The following is an 18,715-nucleotide window of genomic DNA, read 5'->3' as shown; positions in this document are numbered from 1 at the left end:
AAATGAACCCTTATTTGGGTTAAATAAGGGTTGTAAGTTTGTATGAGAGTCCCCCAGTTTTGATGTAAACTGTATAAAAATCGGTATCTGGGTTTCGATAGAAAATAATTAATCATCTATTTCATTGTTTTTGGAAAATCATCCCTTAAGTTCGTTAAATGGGGGTTGGAATTTTATTTCAAACTCCGTTAATTCGGAAGCAAGGACTATAAAAACTTGCATTTGGCTTTCCTGTTAGAAATAATAGAACTTTTTAACACCATTTATGGAAAATCTACCCTCAAGAGGGCAAAATAGGGGTTGTAAGTTTGTATGAAAGTCCTCCAGTTTTAATGTAAACTGTATAAAAATCGGTATTTGGGTTTTCGATAGAAAATAATTAAACACCTATACCATTATTTTTGGAAAATCATCCCTTAAGGTCGTTAAATGGGGTTTGGAATTTTATTTCAAACTCCATTAATTCGGGAGCGACCACTATGAAAAATTATCATTACAATCAATGAAGCATCTGAGTCACGGTTTTTTTTAGATTTTTAGATCAACCTTTAAGACTGCTATAGAAGGGTGTATGCATTATGCCTTTCTGTTTACACATCTGTTTCAGCATTTTAGCAACTCAACAATCAACCACCATTAGGGTACTATTTTTTTTTATACTATAGAAGTAGAAGACGAGCATGCAGTCCACCTGATGGTAAGTGGCTACTGCCGCCCATGGACATCTGTAATCAACCCCAGATAGGATTAGATATTCCTACCTGAGGTCAGCCACAGATGCGCCGCTACCCCTGAGGACTAAGTTGGAACGCCTCGGAAAAGTCTGTCTCCCTTACCACACCCTTAAAAACGGAACACAGCAGCGCCTAACACTGCTGTTATTAGGTAGAAATAGGTGTGGCGGTGGTGCCGCCGGAGTCGAACCACAAAGGGTTCTACCACCTTTAGAAACCTATAAGTAAAGGAAGATTCTTTAAAAACCGTTGTTGAAGTTACTTCCTTTGGCGTGTCTAAAAAAAAGAACAGAGTGCAGAGAGGTTTAGTGTAGGGTGAAATTCCACGGGCCATCGTAACATATATTTTTAACATGGGAATGTATTACGCGTGTTGAAGTGCACATCGGCGGTTTTTTAGGGTTCCGTACATAAAGGATAAAAACGGAACTCTATTACTAAGACTTCACTGTCTGTCCGTCTGTCCGTGTGTCACAGGGCTCTATCTCTGGAACCGTATTAGATAGACATTTGAAATTCTTATAGAGGATGCATAACGGTGGCCGCTATAACAACAAATACTAAAAATAAAAAAGTTGAAAACAAAAAGGGGTCCCCATACAACAAACTGCTATTCGATATTTTTCCAACTAACTTTTAAACCGTTAGAGGTAGACAGTTGAAACTTTCACAAAATGTGTAAATAAAAATTTTTGTTGTACGGAATGCTCAAGGTGCGGGTTGGACTTGCACTTGGTAAATTATTAGTAACGCGCAGACCCGCGGGCCACAAGGAAAAGTCGCGGGCCATACACCACCCGTGGGTGTCGGCTTGCCGACCGCAGGTGTTGAATTAGCTTTCAGAAATTTGATGATAAAGTATTTATTGATGCATATGTACATAAGAATGTTTTTGAAATTCTACTAAGGAGGTAAAAGAAGTGTTATATGTATATATACGGGAATCTTTTAGGTTCGAAGTTAGAAACGTAAAATTTCAGATAACGTCTATTCAGACAAATACACGACAACGTGGACGGGTGCAAATTTCATATATGATAATGCGTAATTTTGGTATACTGATTAGGTACATCGCAACTACTTTGGACACACTGCGTGCGTGCGTGTCCTGCCGTGGGGTATGGTTGTGGTTATGCGTGGATTAGTGATGGTTATGTGATAGACACATAGACCTTGGATTAAATTTTTTGGGCTAGAACAGGGCTACAGTATCCCCTGCCTGTCGTACGAGACTAAAGGGGGACTTCGGGAGTTGCGGGCAGCAAGAATGGGAGCTCTAACCGCCCAGCCAGCTACCCTGGAAAGAACCACTGTATGTAAGGCCGCATATAACATGGACGGTTCCTATGGAATATAGTAAATAATAATTATTGTATCCTACATGAAACTTATATTTTAAAGAAAGTTTCATTACAGTCCACTAATTAGAATTTTAGTGTATGTTTCTGAAGAAAGCTTGACCAATTTAGTTACACAGTGAAGAAAAAAAGCTTTTTTTAATTAAATATTAATGCTATTTTATCGTTAAAATTGTTAAAGGTACAAATTTACGATTACAGTTACGAGTATTTGTCTGTTATATCATAATTTATTACGCGTGCGAAGCCGCGGGTTCTGCTAGTATTATTATAAAAAAAATACCTAAGTATATAGTTTTAATAGCATCTTATAGCTACAGGTTTAATACACCTCAAATTATATTGTAGCAGGTAGATTTTTTATCAATTTATAATTTAGGACTGCAAAAACCACATTCTTTGCGCACTAAATTTAGAACTCGGCGTCTTCGCTGTTCTTTACACAGTTCCTAATCAATCTATTTCGCCTAGAGCCGGTCTGGCCCCACGTACATCGCAAAACTAATCTTTTTTGTTTGACTACTTTTCGCAAATCACGCCATCACTTTCAAGGTTAGCCAGTTTTCAACGGACTCGCGAATTCGCGCAGGTCAGTGCTTCTTAAAGTTGGCAAAAACTCCCTCATGGATAATTGAAGACTTAGACCGCGGCGGTAAGGAAAAAAGGGGGACGTCAAAGGACAATGACTTTTATAGGAACATCGCGCACACACACACACATACGTTACACTCACACACATACGCTAATAAGAATTGGACACGCTTTTATTTAATCTATATATATAAAAGAGATTTCCACGTATATAGTCACTCATCACGATATCTCTGGAACCATTAGAGCTAAAGACTTGAAATTTGGTAGGAATATTCTTTTCACCGAGTAGAGGTCAGCTAAGAACGGATTTTACGAAATTCCACCGTTAAGGGGGTTAAATGGGGGTTGGAAGTTAATATGAAAGTCCGTCAGTTTTAAAGCAAACTAGATGAAAATTGGTATTTAGCTTTCTGATTTAAAGTAATAAAAATCTAATCTAAGGGTTTTTCCAAAATCAACCCTAAAGGTGGTTAAATAGGGGTTGACAGGTTATTTTAAATTTTGCCATTTTGGAAGCCAGCACTATGAAAGTTAGCCATTGCTTTGCTGGTTAAATATAAAATAACTTTAGTTCTACCGTTTTTGGAAAATCAACCCCTATGTGGGTTAAATAAGGGTTGTAAGTTTGTATAGAATTCCCCCAGTTTTGATGTAAACGCTATCAAAATCGGTATTTAGGTTTTCGATTAAAAATAATTAAATACCTATTTCACCATTTTTGGAAAATCAACCCTTAAGTTGGTAAAATAAGGGTTAACAGCTTATTTTAAAATTTGCCAATTTGAAAGCCAGCACTATGTAAGTTAGCCATTGACTCACTGGTTAGATACAGTGGAACTATAATTCTACCGTTTAGAAAATGAACCCTCATTTGGGTTAAATAAGGGTTGTAAGTTTGTATGAGAGTCCCCCAGTTTTGATGTAAACTGTATACAAATCGGTATCTGGGTTTCGATAGAAAATAATTAATCATCTATTTCATTGTTTTTGGAAAATCATCCCTTAAGTTCGTTAAATGGGGGTTGGAATTTTATTTCAAACTCCGTTAATTCGGAAGCAAGGACTATAAAAACTTGCATTTGGCTTCCTGTTGGAAATAATAGAACTTTTTTAACACCATTTATGGAAAATCTATCCTCAAGAGGGTAAAATAGGGGTTGTATGTTTGTATGAAAGTCCACCAGTTTTGAAGTAAACTGTATAAAAATCGGTATTTGGGTTTTCAATAGAAAATAATTAAACACTTATTTCATTTTTTTTTGGAAAATCATCCCTTAAGGTCGTTAATTGGGGGTTGGAATTTTATTCCAAACTCCGTTAATTCGGAAGCAAGGACTATAAAAACTTGCATTTGGTTTTCCTGTTAGAAATAATAGAACTTTTTAACACCATTTATGGAAAATCTACCCTCAAGAGGGTAAAAAAGGGGATGTAAGTTTGTATGAAAGTCCTCCAGTTTTAATGTAAACTGTATAAAAATCGGTATTTGGGTTTTCGATAGAAAATAATTAAACACCTATACCATTATTTTTGGAAAATCATCCCTTAAGGTCGTTAAATGGGGGTTGGAATTTTATTTCAAACTCCGTTAATGCGGGAGCGACCACTATGAAAAATTATCATTACAATCAATGAAGCATCTGAGTCACAGTTTTTTTTAGATTTTTAGATCAACCCTTAAGACTGCTATAGAAGGGTGTATGCATTATGCCTTTCTGTTTACACATCTGTTTCAGCATTTTAGCAACTCAACAATCAACCACCATTAGGGTACAATTTTTTTTTATACTATAGTACTGCCGCCCATGGACATCTGTAATCAACCCCAGATAGGATTAGATATTCCTACCTGAGGTCAGCCACAGATGCGCCGCTACCCCTGAGGACTAAGTTGGAACGCCTCGGAAAAGTCTGTCTCCCTTACCACACCCTTAAAAACGGAACACAGCAGCGCCTAACACTGCTGTTATTAGGTAGAAATAGGTGTGGCGGTGGTGCCGCCGGAGTCGAACCACAAAGGGTTCTACCACCTTTAGAAACCTATAAGTAAAGGAAGATTCTTTAAAAACCGTTGTTGAAGTTACTTCCTTTGGCGTGTCTGGAAAAAGAACAGAGTGCAGAGAGGTTTAGTGTAGGGTGAAATTCCACGGACCATCGTAACATATATTTTTAACATGGGAATGTATTACGCGTGTTGAAGTGCACATCGAAGGTTTTTTAGGGTTCCGTACATAAAGGATAAAAACGGAACTCTATTACTAAGACTTCACTGTCTGTCCGTCTGTCCGTGTGTCACAGGGCTCTATCTCTGAAACCGTAATAGATAGACATTTGAAATTCTTACAGAGGATGCATAACGGTGGCCGCTATAACAACAAATACTAAAAATAAAAAAGTTGAAAACAAAAAGGGGTCCCCATACAACAAACTGCTATTCGATATATTTCCAACTAACTTTTAAACCGTTAGAGGTAGACAGTTGAAATTTTCACAAAATGTGTAAATAAAAATTTTAGTTGTACGGAATGCTCAAGGTGCGGGTTGGACTTGCACTTGGTAAATTATTAGTAACGCGCAGACCCGCGGGCCACAAGGAAAAGTCGCGGGCCATACACCACCCGTGGGTGTCGGCTTGCCGACCGCAGGTGTTGAATTAGCTTTCAGAAATTTGATGATAAAGTATTTATTGATACATATGTACATAGGAATGTTTTTGAAATTCTACTAAGGAGGTAAAAGAAGTGTTATATGTATATATACGGGAATCTTTTAGGTTCGAAGTTAGAAACGTAAAATTTCAGATAACGTCTATTCAGACAAATACACGACAACGTGGACGGGTGCAAATTTCATATATGATAATGCGTAATTTTGGTATACTGATTAGGTACATCGCAACTACTTTGGACACACTGCGTGCCAACATTTTGTCCTGCCGTGGGGTATGGTTGTGGTTATGCGTGGATTAGTGATGGTTATGTGATAGACACATAGACCTTGGATTAAAATTTTGGGCTAGAACAGGGCTACAGTATCCCCTGCCTGTCGTACGAGACTAAAGGGGGACTTCAGGATTTGCGGGCAGCAAGAATGGGAGCTCTAACCGCCCAGCCAGCTACCCTGGAAAGAACCACTGTATGTAAGGCCACATATAACATGGACGGTTCCTATAGAATAGAGTAAATAATAATTATTGTATCCTACATGAAACTTATATTTTAAAGAAAGTTTCATTACAGTCCACTAATTAGAATTTTAATGTATGTTTCTGAAGAAAGCTTGACCAATTTAGTTACACAGTGAAGAAAAAAATCTTTTATTAATTAAATATTAATGCTATTTTATCGTTAAAATTGTTAAAGGTACAAATTTACGATTACAGTTACGAGTATTTGTCTGTTATATCATATTTTTTTTACGCGGGCGAAGCCGCGGGGTTCTGCTAGTTAGTTATAATTCTTAAAACATATTTGATTAAAATTGTTTGTCCTGTTGATGAGCGGGGCACCCAGTAATACGGGCTACCAACCCATTACAGGTACCTTGTTTTTACAATTACTTTAATCAATAAAACATTTTTTTATCTTGTATTTTCGCCGACATATTCCGTAACAGCGGAAATTTATAATGCCTGAACATTATCAATCTAGATACTAGAAGAATTAGCGGTAGACGACATTACTTTGAGAACCTCTGATGCAGTTGCTAGCTCCGTCTCAAGCCTTTCCCGTTGAGAACTCGTTTCACCCTGACCGCGCTTGCGATTTATTCTTAGACCATATGTAATAATGTCAACTATATGCTTGTTTTGCGTAGTAGGTAGGTATTGTTTTCATCTACTATTGACTATGTCATTGACTAAGTATTTATTGACAAGGAAAAATAATGATTTTTTATTGTAGGTATTTAGTTGTTTGTCCCTGTAGTTCCAGGACTAGAATAGGGCTACGGTATTCCCTGCCTGTCGTAAGAGGCGACTAAAAGGGGGTGACCGCGTTTGCCTGCGGCAAAAGTGGGAGCTCGAACCGTCCGGCAAGTAACCCCGGGAAGACGGCGGCATGTGTGGTCGCATGTCGTCGTAAACACCAGGTGTGCGGGAGGAAACGTAAACTGCTCCCCCCCGGGCAGAGCCCGACCGGGGCGGCCACCGGGGGGGTTTTAGTGCGGTAAAAATCCCACATAACCCGGCGTTGCTCCCACGTTGTCGGGTACCTTTTGAAGGTTTCCCCTCGAAAAAAAAAAGGAATCTGTTCTCAGGAAGTGCTCCTCCCGTACCATCAGGGGTTACCTACGACGGTATGGTACAGTTATACTTTCTAGGGCTGTTGGCCGGGTAATAACAGCTCCCACTCTTGCTGCCCGCAACACCTGGAGTGCCCTTTTAGATAATACCACAAGCAGAGGATACCTTTTTTTTTTCTTAACGAGGGGGAAACCTTCAAAAAGTACCCGACGACGTGGGAGCGACGCCGGGTTATGTGGGATTCTTACCGCACTAAAACCCCCCCGGTGGCCGTCCTCAACGCTTGTTGGAGAACTCCGGGATCTCCGACGGAACGCAACCGGAGTCCTCCAAGCGCGATGCCCCGATCGGGCTCTGCCCTGGGGGAGTAGTTTTCGCTCCTCCCGCACCATTTGGTGTACCTACACGACGCTATGCGACCACACATACCGCCGTCCTTCCCGGGATCGCTTACTGGACGGCTAGAGCTCCCACTCTTGCCGCCCGCAACCCCGGAAGCCCCCTTTTAGTCGCCTCTTACGACAGGCAGGAGTTACCGTAGCCCTATTCTAGTCCCGGAACTACAGGGACAAAGCAGAGGATACCTTAGGTATCACTATGTTTAGCAGGACTAGAATAGGGCTACGTTATCCCCTACCTGTCGTAAGAGGCGATTAGAAGGGGGCTTCCGGGGTTGCGGGCGGCAAGAGTGGGGACTCAAACCGTCCAGCAAGCAACCCCCGAAAGGCGTGTGTGGCCGCATACCGTCCTAAACACCAGGTGTGCGGGAGGAGCGTAAAATGCTCCCCCAGGGCAGAGCGCCAAGCTAGAGTCGATAGAGGCATCGCGCTCGGAGGACTCCGGTTGTGTTCCATCGGAGATCCCGGAGTTCTCCACCAAGCTCTGAGGACGGCCACCTTTTAGTGTGGTAAAAATTCCACATAACCCGCTACCACGTCGTCGGGTACTTTTTGAAGTTTTCCCCCTCGTAAACAAAAAAAAATATATATCTTTATGTTATATTTGAAATAAATGTGCAAATGAAGAAAAGGAAATGTCCTTTAACCACCTTATGTAACGTAGAGACAGAGGTGTGTGTACCTTTACTATTTGTTCAATTCGATAGATAAATCCTATTATTAAATGCATGTAACACGCAATGAGCAATTATATTTGCACATACTATGTTTAACAAATGTCATTTTATTGTTCAAACCTTCCTTATTACTACATCGCAGGATTTAATCAAAACAATTCAGCGCAATGTTTATTTTGTAATTTCTAGCCATAGATTAAATAACAGAAGTGATGCCTTTCATATAAATGTAGTTTATTAGTAAGTACCTAGTGTTACAGTATGTTTTTAACACGCTTTTATTAGCTTGGGTTGTACGTTTGTATGTATGTATGTACGTAACAGTAACGGAATCTTTGAGCCCGATTTCTATCCACTTTGAACGTTGAGTTTAATTCAAAATTTTGAAGAATTATCAAAAACCGATGACAATACACGATTTTAATAATTTTGTACCATTGTCCTTATCAATATCCTCAGGATTAACGATTTTCGAGGCGAGAGAAAGCGCCTTATGGAGCGTTCAGGCAAAGTTACTAGATTGATTTTTAGCTTTTGAAAATAATAATGTTATTTCCCTATAACTCAAATGTACTGAAACATATCTATAATGCCATCTTGTAGAATGATTTTTAGGATTCCGTACTCAAAGGATAAAACGAAACCCTCCGCTGTCTTTATCTCTTAAACCGTAATAGATAGACACTTGATTTTTTTACAGACGATGCATAATGATGGTCGCTATAACAACAAATACTAAAAATTAATGGGTAAATTAAGGGTGCTTTTCGAAAATTGATAAGTGGAGCACTCCACGCTTTTTTACAATTATACAATTTACTGTTCCTTAATTGATTCCTAGATTGAAAATTATTTTCTACCTTTTTAGTTGATTTTATCATAAAAGCGTGTTTTTTAGTTTTTTAAACTATATTTATTCTGTCTATCAACTGTCTTACTTGCTGTTAACGATTTTATCTGCAGATTTTTTACGGATAAAAAATTCATACTGCGATATCGTTCCTTACATAAAGGTTAATGTTAAATACTTAAACGTAATGGATCTGGTATTTGTATTTCAGTTCTCATTTGTCAAAATTGTTTGCGTTTTTTCTTTATTTTTACTTGTTTAATAATCATAGATAAACGTCGTAGGGTAGGTAAAAGGTGTGGTGAGGAGAGTTAATTAAACTTTATATGCCACGGATTTTTATGGATTTAGCCTTTTTTATTATAGATGGACATATTATAATATATTTATGCCTATTTGCACTTCTAAATCCATGAGGTAACGTGGACCGGCACGAGCCACAATGGTGAAAGATAAGTTACTTGGTGCGCATCGAGCCATGAACCGAAAGTCGCCGTTGTATGCGAAATCCACTCCACATCCCAGTTTGTGTTTGTCTTCGGCAAGTTTCGCATGTTCTGGAGCTACAAACTAAAAGTTGTTACGTAATTGGGCATCAAAACAATACGGTGACTGCGCGATCTACTTACCCACTATAATACTTAATCTTTGCACTTATTGCAGATTGTGCAAGGCTTAAGAAAGACGTAATCAAATTATTGTTTTTATAAAAATTATGAATTAATTATTACTGACACAAAATTGGATTTTTTATAATACGGATTCTCATTTCACGGTAAGTTTCGTCTGCCTAAATGCAATTATTTATACATATTTAAGAGTAAGCACTTACATAAGATTGCCTGATTTATGCAACACATGTACCTACTCCACTACATATATAATAAAAATACCGCAAGAATGTTTATGTAAGAGTACATAATGGATTTAATAAGCACATATTACAGCAGATTTAATTCGATAGAAGTTATTTGTACCACAGGGTTGCAATATTAATAACTTAATAAAGTCTCTACCGCTCTACCGCTAGCACTAGCCACTACCCGTGACTCCCTTTGAGTGCGATCTCTATCTTTTCCTTGTAAAGTTATACTTTGCGTGGTTAAGTTATAATCGGTCCAATCGATTATTATATTTAGGACCTGTCTTCTATACCCCGGTGTAAAGACTTAAAACAATTTCTTAATAGTGGATTTCAATGGTTTACTATTACCCAAATGAACACCAAATAGGTATATTTGCTTAGAAAACTGCAATTATTTTGAAATTCCTGACATAATTCAATTTATACCACCATCTTTCAGCTTATTCTTACAAAATTATTTATTTTATCAAAATAGTTCAGTAGATACTCACTATCGAAAATTATCTCCGATGTACCTATACCTAATGTCCGTATATTTTCGCTGCAGCCTATATTTTCGTTATGTTAATAAATAGCATACCTTCTTTATTAAATTCGTAACGTTAAAGAGAAAGTTATGATAACAATCTGCGTACTTATTGCTAATTAAGTATTCTAATACGCTATCACGTTATGCACGCAAGAATATCTAATCAATTTAATAATAAAATCTGCATATTTTGCTTATATGAAATTAATTTTGGGCTGTAGTTTTATTTTTAGTTATTATCGTGTGTTTTAGCAAAGAAATAAAGACTAACTAATTCTTCATAGGCGCAATAATCCGAATGTCGTAGCGTCTGCTACGCAGAGGGTAACGGGTTCGGTGCCAAGTGGGTGTACCTACTAGCCTTTGTGTCTATGACATTCATGATACAAAGAATCTTAGTAAGACTTAGTAGACTTAGGAGTTTATGAGAGCTTAGTTAGTAAGTATATTGAGCAATGGCGATTCTTTTGTTATGAAATACTCAGACTCAGCTTACCTGAAGTGCTTTCACGAAAGGTATAAAATTACATACCTAGATACGTTAGCTTTCTAGAACTCTAGACACTATTTCCTGATCAAACCGCAAACTGAAGTTCCGTCTTTTGTTTGCTTGGTTTTGTTCAGAAATAAAGATAATTATGTACTTTTTGTTTTATATGTATGAAGTGTGAGTAACTGGAAGCTTAGGAAGATTAATGTCACAAGAGAAATCTCATTAGTTTCGAATTGGACACTAGATGTGGAAGGGTATAGACATAAGGGGCTCAGACTAGACTCCACATAAACATGTGCAAAAGTGCAATTACTGTTAACGAACTCTATAATTTTAGAAATATTTAGACCTTTTAACTGAATATCGACTTATTTCAATAGCATTTCTATTAAAATTTTCTAATAGAAATTTCATTCAATCAGAATTTATAAGCTTAGATTTAGCTAGGTTGATCCCATCCAACTCTGGTTGTGTCCCGTCGGAGGTCTCCACGAAGTGCTGAGGACGTCGAACGGGGGTTTTAGTACGGTAAAAATCCCACATAACCCGGCGTCGCTCCCTACGGCGTCGGGTACCTTTTGAAGGTTTCCTCCTCGTGAACAAAAAAAATAATCTCATCCAAAACGAAGAGGATTCGACAGTGTACATAGACTTAGGCATAGGCGTAAGATTTTTGAACCAAACATTTGCATTTCTACAGCTGTATCGCTCTGTGGTTGAAACAGTGATCTGTGCCGACCCACCGAGATGTGCACACTGCAAGATGACGCTGTGACAGTTAGGAAACGTTAGATAAATGCGTAACTGTATTATAATGATGGCTCGTTTCATTCACTGCATATGGGTTACGTTATACTAGGAGTATAAGTTATACTTAAGCTGCTTGCACAAACTTAGCACTGATTATCAACAGAGATTACGAAGTTTGTAATATTAAAATTTGTGTTTCGTTGCAGTATCTACCTACTAGGTATCTAAAAAATATTCATCTACTTTGTTTTTATACCTATAGCAAGTATTGTTGGTACATTATCGAATCTGAAAAAGCTTTAGATCCGCGCTAATTAAGAGTAAAATCGATTCATAACGGTTACCTAATTTCCTCTTTCAACACGCTCCAACCTTTGTCGATAAGGGGTTCATTAAAATTAAGGTATTCAAAAAGTAACCGGTGTCTTGGGAGCGACACTCGTTTATATGAGGTTTTCCCCCACTAAACCCTTCCGGTTACCATCCTTCGCGTTACGAGGAGGACTCTGTCATCTCCAACGGACTACTACATAACAGCAGTTCTCCGAGTGCAATGCCCTTATCAAGTTCTGCCCTGGAGAAACAATTTACGTTTCTCCCGTGCCATCTGGTGCTTACAACGATATACGGTCACACACACCGCCGTCCACCCCGGTGTCACTAACTGGAGGATTCGAGCTCCCACTCTTGCCACCCGCAATCCTGGAAATGTCCTTTTAGTCGCCTGTTGCGACAGGCAGTGAATACCGGAGCTCTAATCTGGTCCAGAGACTACTAACAAACACTCCCAAACCTAGGATGCTTTGTAAAGCCTCCAATAAGTTTTAATAGTCAAAAATAGGGTAACTGTTTAGGAAACGTGACCTACATTAAGCTTTAAATTAATTACAAAATTAAGGAGTTGCACAACTTCCGAAGTGACGTAAGGTATACCATAGGTCACCAATAACAATGGCAAAGGGGGAAAGTGCATTAGGCACCGTACCGTAGTAATGTTCTATTGTTTCCTGATTTTATTGTTTTCGATAGTGTTAAGTCCTTGACGCAATCGGATTACGGTAAGACCCTCGTTATTCTTTACCATAACATCCGCTAAGGAAGTGTTAAAAAGTTGTATTATTTGGTAAAGTGTTATTTTACAATAGACGAAAGCTATATATCTTGTGCTAATAAGAAGTAAGAAGAAATATTCTCCAGATGTTAGACTGGAAAGTTGCATATTAGACTGAATGTTTCGAGTTCAATCTCGGGTCAGGTGGATTAAATATCCACTATTATTGGATTAAAGATTCAACCTAATGCATTACATCGACAGAGTCACTTAACGATTAACCGTCGTAGAGTCAACTTATAGTAAACAACTTATAGTTAACGTGGTGTATATTTTTATTTTTTTTGCATCTGCACGCATCTTTGTGGGAGGGAGAGTGGTGCATACTGCATGGTTTAAAATATATACCATCATACATATTTGTAGCGGATGGTTGCGAAGTAGTTTTAATCTTAACTTAAATATCTACATGGTCCAATTACGACTAAAGGTACTACTAAAGTTAGATATTGAAGGGTAGATTTTTTGTTTAATTCCAGGTTTAACGGAGGTGTCCACAGGAACGAGGACTATGGTACAATGATTAACTCAGGAGACGCGAAGGCATGGATTTTACAGCCGATACGACATTTAAACGACTAATTCTTCTATTTCTCGCTGTTCTATTCAGACAATGTTCACTATGCCCGGTCCCAGATACAATAATTCCCTGTATTTGCACCAATCGCAACGACGATGTACAAATATGGTTTGTATGATTACAATTTTCTTATTAAACTTACTACCTTTTCCATACGTCTCCGCATATAGTATACAGTACCGCGAAAGATCTTTAACCCGCCACCCCGGACTCTACATATTTTTGAGTTAGCCTTTTCGTATTGACAAAATGTGTTAAAAAAATCCTTTTGTTCTAGTTTTACGTCCCATTAAAAGGCCTACGTGATTGATTAGTAGTTAACATACTTAAAATAATATATTTAGGTATATTTGATTCCCAAGGACCATATATTGTGGGAACTAATGTTGTCCTATTTGAACATTACTCTGTGTTGGTTTCAGGTGTACGCACAGCGACTTACCCCAAGTCGTAAAAGGCATTCAGGGAATTGGAGAATATACCAAGAGACCAATAGATGAACTCATTATAGAAAATAACTATCTTCCATCTTTACCAGGGAAGCTCTTCCAAAGAGTTAAAATTTTAAGACTCATGCTACGTCACAATGGACTGGAGAGAGTATCTGCAGCGTGGCTCGAATCACAAGAAACTAGTTTAGTTGAAATATTCATAGTGGAAAATGATTTAACTAGCATACCAACTGAAAGTTTAACGAAGTTGCAACATTTACAAGCAATAACTATACAGTCCAACAATCTAAAACGTATAGCGGCTCTTATTAACATGCCAAGATTGCGGTACATAAACATACAATCAGAAAACTTAAACAGCATCAACGAACATACTTTCAAAAATTTACCAAATCTAGAAAAGCTGTTTATACAGGGCAGTATAAATCTTCAAATACTGAAGGAGAATTCATTTTACAACTTACCAAAACTAAAGAAACTGGAGATCACAGATTGTGGGATTAATATGGTCCACATGAGAGCATTATCTCTACTGCCTGAACTGAATGAGCTATCTTTTAGTAATAACAAAATTTCTGATGCTACTATGGTTGGTAGAGCTACTCGCGACTTACCAATGCTATCGATTCTAAATCTAAATTATAATTTAATAGATAAGTTAAGTGAAGGCGCATTTGTCGATCAACCTATGTTGGAGACGCTCCTGCTATCGAATAACAGAATAAACATTATACATCATGGAGCATTCCACAGAGTTCCAAAATTAAGAGCCGTGGATTTAAACTATAATGACATTGTTAGGATACACCCGGAGTCATTTCTGCAGCAATCCGGCAGCGGCGTAGAAGAGTTATATCTGATAGGAAACAAAATTATGCATATATCAGAGTTTAGGTCACTACTGGATGCATTACCACGATTAAAATTTTTAGACTTAAGTGGCAACCTCCTGCAAGAAATACCAAGGGGTGCGCTTAGAGGTCACCCAAGTTTAGAACGATTGCATTTGAACAGAAACAGTATTAAAGTCATACAAGCTGAGGCTTTTGTAGCGATGCCTGCACTCAGAGAGTTACATCTGAGTAATAATTCTTTGAGTAACCTCTACGAGGGCCCTTTTTGGAATTTACCGGCTTTAAAGGGTTTAGACTTGTCAAATAACCAATTTCAACGTCTCCAACCAAAGCTTCTGTACAATCTACCAGCACTGAGGAGAATTGATTTAAGTAATAATCAGCTAAATATAATAGATCCAATGACGTTTATGGAATCTCCTTTATTAGAATATGTAAATGTATCCAGAAATGCTCTCGTTTCTATACATCCTGCAACGTTCAGAAACCTAGCGAAACTTTATGAAATCGATGCTAGCTACAATCGGCTAATTGAATTCGTACCCGGATTACCAAGAGGTTTGGAGAAATTATATTTACAAAGAAATCAAATAACTAATTTTCCAGCACCACCGTCTCCAGATCTGGACCTCCCATCATTGAGAACATTGGACATATCAAATAATGGAATTCAAAAGCTTCCCTACGCGGGGATGAAAACGCTTCATAATTTACGCAGACTGTATATGAAACGCAATGGATTGCGGCAAATAGATTCAACTACATTTAGTGATTTAACTCTATTAGAAATATTAGATGTTAGTGAGAATCAAATTTTCTCTATACATCCGAAAAGTTTTAACAAACTTGGTAACCTAAAGCTGGTTAACTTACATGGAAATAATATTGATAATTTTGATTTTGTATCCATCCAAGATAATGGAGCTCTATCCACTCTTGATTTTAGCAAAAATAAATTGAGAAACATTAGTCCCAGTATGGTGAGTCGGGCCATTGATGTAGAGGTTTTTAATATATCCTCAAATAATCTTAACGAATTGCCCTCCACTTTAAATATGTTGTCTAAATTAAAAATATTAGATGCTAGTTATAATCATATAAAACATTTTGACGGAAATTCGATCAATAATATTCAAACGCTCAAAGAAGTACGGATACCGAGCAACAGAATAATGGAATTACGCGCTGGAAGCTTCCAAAACATACAAAATTTAGAGACAATCAATATGGAAAATAACCAAATTGAAGTTATACATTCCTTAGCGATATCGAATCTTCCCAGTGTAATGTCAATTTACTTAAGCAGAAATCATATAATTGATATACCGGATCGTGTTTTTTCCAATCTTCCAAAGCTTAGAATATTGGAGTTGCAAGGAAATCGGTTACAATTTATATCATTACGGGCGTTTGAAAATATTCCCTTACTGCAATATCTGAACATGAGTAACAATCAACTTACCAATATCGACAACACTGGAATAAGACAATTACCATCGCTGGAGGTACTGGATCTGAGTTTTAATAAAATAACAAAAATTACAAAGGAGTCTTTCCAATTCATGGAATGGCTTGTTGAGCTAAATCTGGAAAATAATTTAATATGTTACATTAACGGACAGCCCTTCGATGCCATGCCGAGATTAAAAGTTCTATCGTTACGGTATAATAAGCTAACTTCAGTATCAGAAAATATATTTGCCAATTTAAGAAATAACATTGCTATTTTAGATATTGATGGTAAGTTATGAGATTTTTTTTGGATTGCAGAATAATAGTTCGTGATGATTATTAGCAAGTACGAAGTTGGTGTAATATAAATATTGTTATTTTTGTTCCAGGTAATCCCCTAATATGTAATTGTGCATTGATTTGGCTTAAGTCATGGTTATCCGAATCAACAGCTATAGGACCAAAATGTAGCGATGGAACATATGTAAAAGGAATGCCTTTTACGCGAGATGACTGTCTAAATTTCCCTGCTAACGATGACTTTGGGCGGTCGTGTATAACTCACGAAAATGAGGCCTTGCTTCCTAATTTGGCGTCATCACAAGTGTTTACATCTTTGGATAAAATTAAAGATTTTGCTACACAATTAAAAAATAATTACGTTAACAAACAAAGACCTTCTCCAGAGGAGTCTGAATACTTTTACGATGAATATGTTGATTATCCATATAATGAAACACTAATAGATAGTATAAATGATCAGCTTAATGACACTGATGATTATAATCATGCTAATATCGGAAATACTCCTACTTTATACGCTAGTATGAAAAATACGAGTAACAAAAATTCTGCCATAACTACAAACGCTCCTTCAAGTGGATTTACATTCTTTGGTATGCCCTTGCCCCCAATTAATATGGGAAAATTATTAAGTACTGGTCGAAAAATGGATTGGTCAGAGAATAAACAACAATACAACAATAAGTACCACGTAACAGAGCCACCCAGATTTGAGACAGGTGGTTTTACCCCCATGCTTCCAGAAACAAGTAGTGGTTTTATGCCAATCCCCAATCCGACACAAATGTTGGATACACATAGACAAATCCCAAATAAACAAGGCAGTATTACTTATAGCAACAAGGGACCAGTTGATAAGAGTGTGGCTGTGGTTGATAAGTTACCACCAAATGTACAAAATAACACCACACATATAAAGATAAAAAGTGAAACACATGAATTACAAGCTTTCGTAAATGATAACAACAGTACTCATATAGCATATAACAGAACGAAAAATATACAAGAACACAGAAATGATCCAAGTACTTTAAGACATTATAATTTTAAAGAATCAAATCTAACTATAACTCAAGTAACTGAAAAAGAAGGTATTATAACAACAGATACCAGTAATGATATGGGAATGCAACCATGGTTAGAAACAAGTACAACTCCAGCTCACACCATACCACCACCCTCTACCGTCGTAACATTAAGACCACCCATGAAAAAACATATTGATAATCTACCTACAGCACTTTCAGCAAGTCTTTCTTCAACCAAAGAGGATTTGGAAAGAAGAAATCATAGCACTAGGCCAGCAACTATTACAAAAGTGAACATGCCGATCGCAGAACATTATGACCTAAGGGACAGCTATTTACCAGTTACAAATAGAGAAGGTAAAACTAGGTTTCCTGGGAACAATTCTGGTAATAAACCAAGACATGCAGACGATAAGGAATGGTATTATAAGAACTACAATAATTCAAATTTAGAACCATATGTTGCACCAGGTATTAATAATAATTCTAAAGCTAATATTTTACAACATATCAGTATAATAATCATAATATTGTGTTCTGTTATTTCAATTACTCTATAGATTAAGAAATAAATAATAAAACATATTTAACAATTACCTTCTTATTTCAATACTTTTTAATAATACATCAATTATTATTCTTTATAAAATAGTCTCTCATTTTGTCCAAAGCCCTGTATCGGTGGGATATTTTGTTCTTTTCATCTTTGGGCATTTCTGCATAGGTTATGTCATAGCCATCCGGTTGGAAGACACAATCCCATCCAAAATCTCTTGTGCCTCGCGGTGGGACAATAGTTCCTTTGGTTCGGCCTTGGAATAAGATTACATCTAAGCACTCTTTATTCGACGCACAATATGCAAATGTACACACAGCTTCCGCAGACTTATCTTCCCATCCAGCAAGTAGTTTTGTCAATCCTTCCGGTTTTAACTTCTCCAAGAACCACTTTATATAAGGACCGGGTAGTCCATTAAGAGCGTTGAAGCATAGACACGTGTCTTCGACTACTACAGGCTTCTGTAGCAATCGGGCTGCCTCCTGACATTTTTTTATTGACACTTCATCTATGTCACCCTGTAACTCTGGTAGGTCTAACTTATGACTAATAATTTCTAAAGGGAATGTACTCCCTAGTATGGCACGTACTTCTTCCAATTTCTTTGCGTTTCCCGTCACGAAGGTTAGAGTTCTGTGTGCCATGGTTTAATTTATTTAAAAATTCTTTATAACAAATCTCTTTAAGGATATTTGTGTTCGTCACAATCACTTCAAATTTACTATCGCAGCATGCGATGTCGAATTCAGTTTCAAATCATTAGCAAATTTAAAGTTTTTTCAGTATTATTTTTCACTATAATCGATCAGCTGATTTAATCTCAAATATGACAAATCGGACAAATGACAATGAGTCAATGACTTTAATGACAGCAATGACAGCTTA

At 37.3% G+C, this 18,715-nt stretch overlaps 2 protein-coding genes across 2 annotated transcripts; one reads left to right on the top strand and one right to left on the bottom strand.

The window, feature by feature from the left end:
* The first annotated feature begins 13,053 nt into the window (after positions 1 to 13,053).
* Positions 13,054 to 17,867, top strand: atk (artichoke). The gene is made up of 3 exons (XM_073081237.1): positions 13,054 to 13,290; positions 13,605 to 16,228; positions 16,330 to 17,867. The coding sequence occupies exons 1-3, from the start codon at positions 13,148 to 13,150 to the stop codon at positions 17,829 to 17,831; spliced, it is 4,269 nt and encodes a 1,422-aa protein (XP_072937338.1). The 5' UTR covers positions 13,054 to 13,147; the 3' UTR covers positions 17,832 to 17,867.
* LOC140748380 (inosine triphosphate pyrophosphatase) lies at positions 17,857 to 18,667 on the bottom strand. Its single transcript, XM_073081240.1, has one exon. It carries the CDS (start codon positions 18,472 to 18,474, stop codon positions 17,899 to 17,901), a length of 576 nt encoding a protein of 191 aa, XP_072937341.1. The 5' UTR covers positions 18,475 to 18,667; the 3' UTR covers positions 17,857 to 17,898.
* Between the last annotated feature and the right edge of the window lie 48 nt (positions 18,668 to 18,715).

Source organism: Epargyreus clarus, unplaced genomic scaffold (genome assembly GCF_041222505.1).
Source record: "Epargyreus clarus isolate Ecla_fem2 unplaced genomic scaffold, WU_Ecla_fem_2.2 ptg000015l, whole genome shotgun sequence".
NCBI classification, from domain to species: Eukaryota; Metazoa; Arthropoda; class Insecta; order Lepidoptera; family Hesperiidae; genus Epargyreus; species Epargyreus clarus.
This window is presented reverse-complemented; position numbering and strand designations above follow the sequence as displayed.

Bases quoted from the DNA above. Each gene is read 5' to 3' on its own strand.
- atk (XM_073081237.1), top strand. From the start codon at position 13,148: ATGGATTTTACAGCCGATACGACATTTAAACGACTAATTCTTCTATTT. The intron at 13,291-13,604 runs GTTTGTATGATT...TGTTGGTTTCAG, and splicing joins AACGACGATGTACAAATATG to GTGTACGCACAGCGACTTAC. The intron at 16,229-16,329 runs GTAAGTTATGAG...TTTTTGTTCCAG, and splicing joins TGCTATTTTAGATATTGATG to GTAATCCCCTAATATGTAAT.
- LOC140748380 (XM_073081240.1), bottom strand. From the start codon at position 18,474: ATGGCACACAGAACTCTAACCTTCGTGACGGGAAACGCAAAGAAATTG.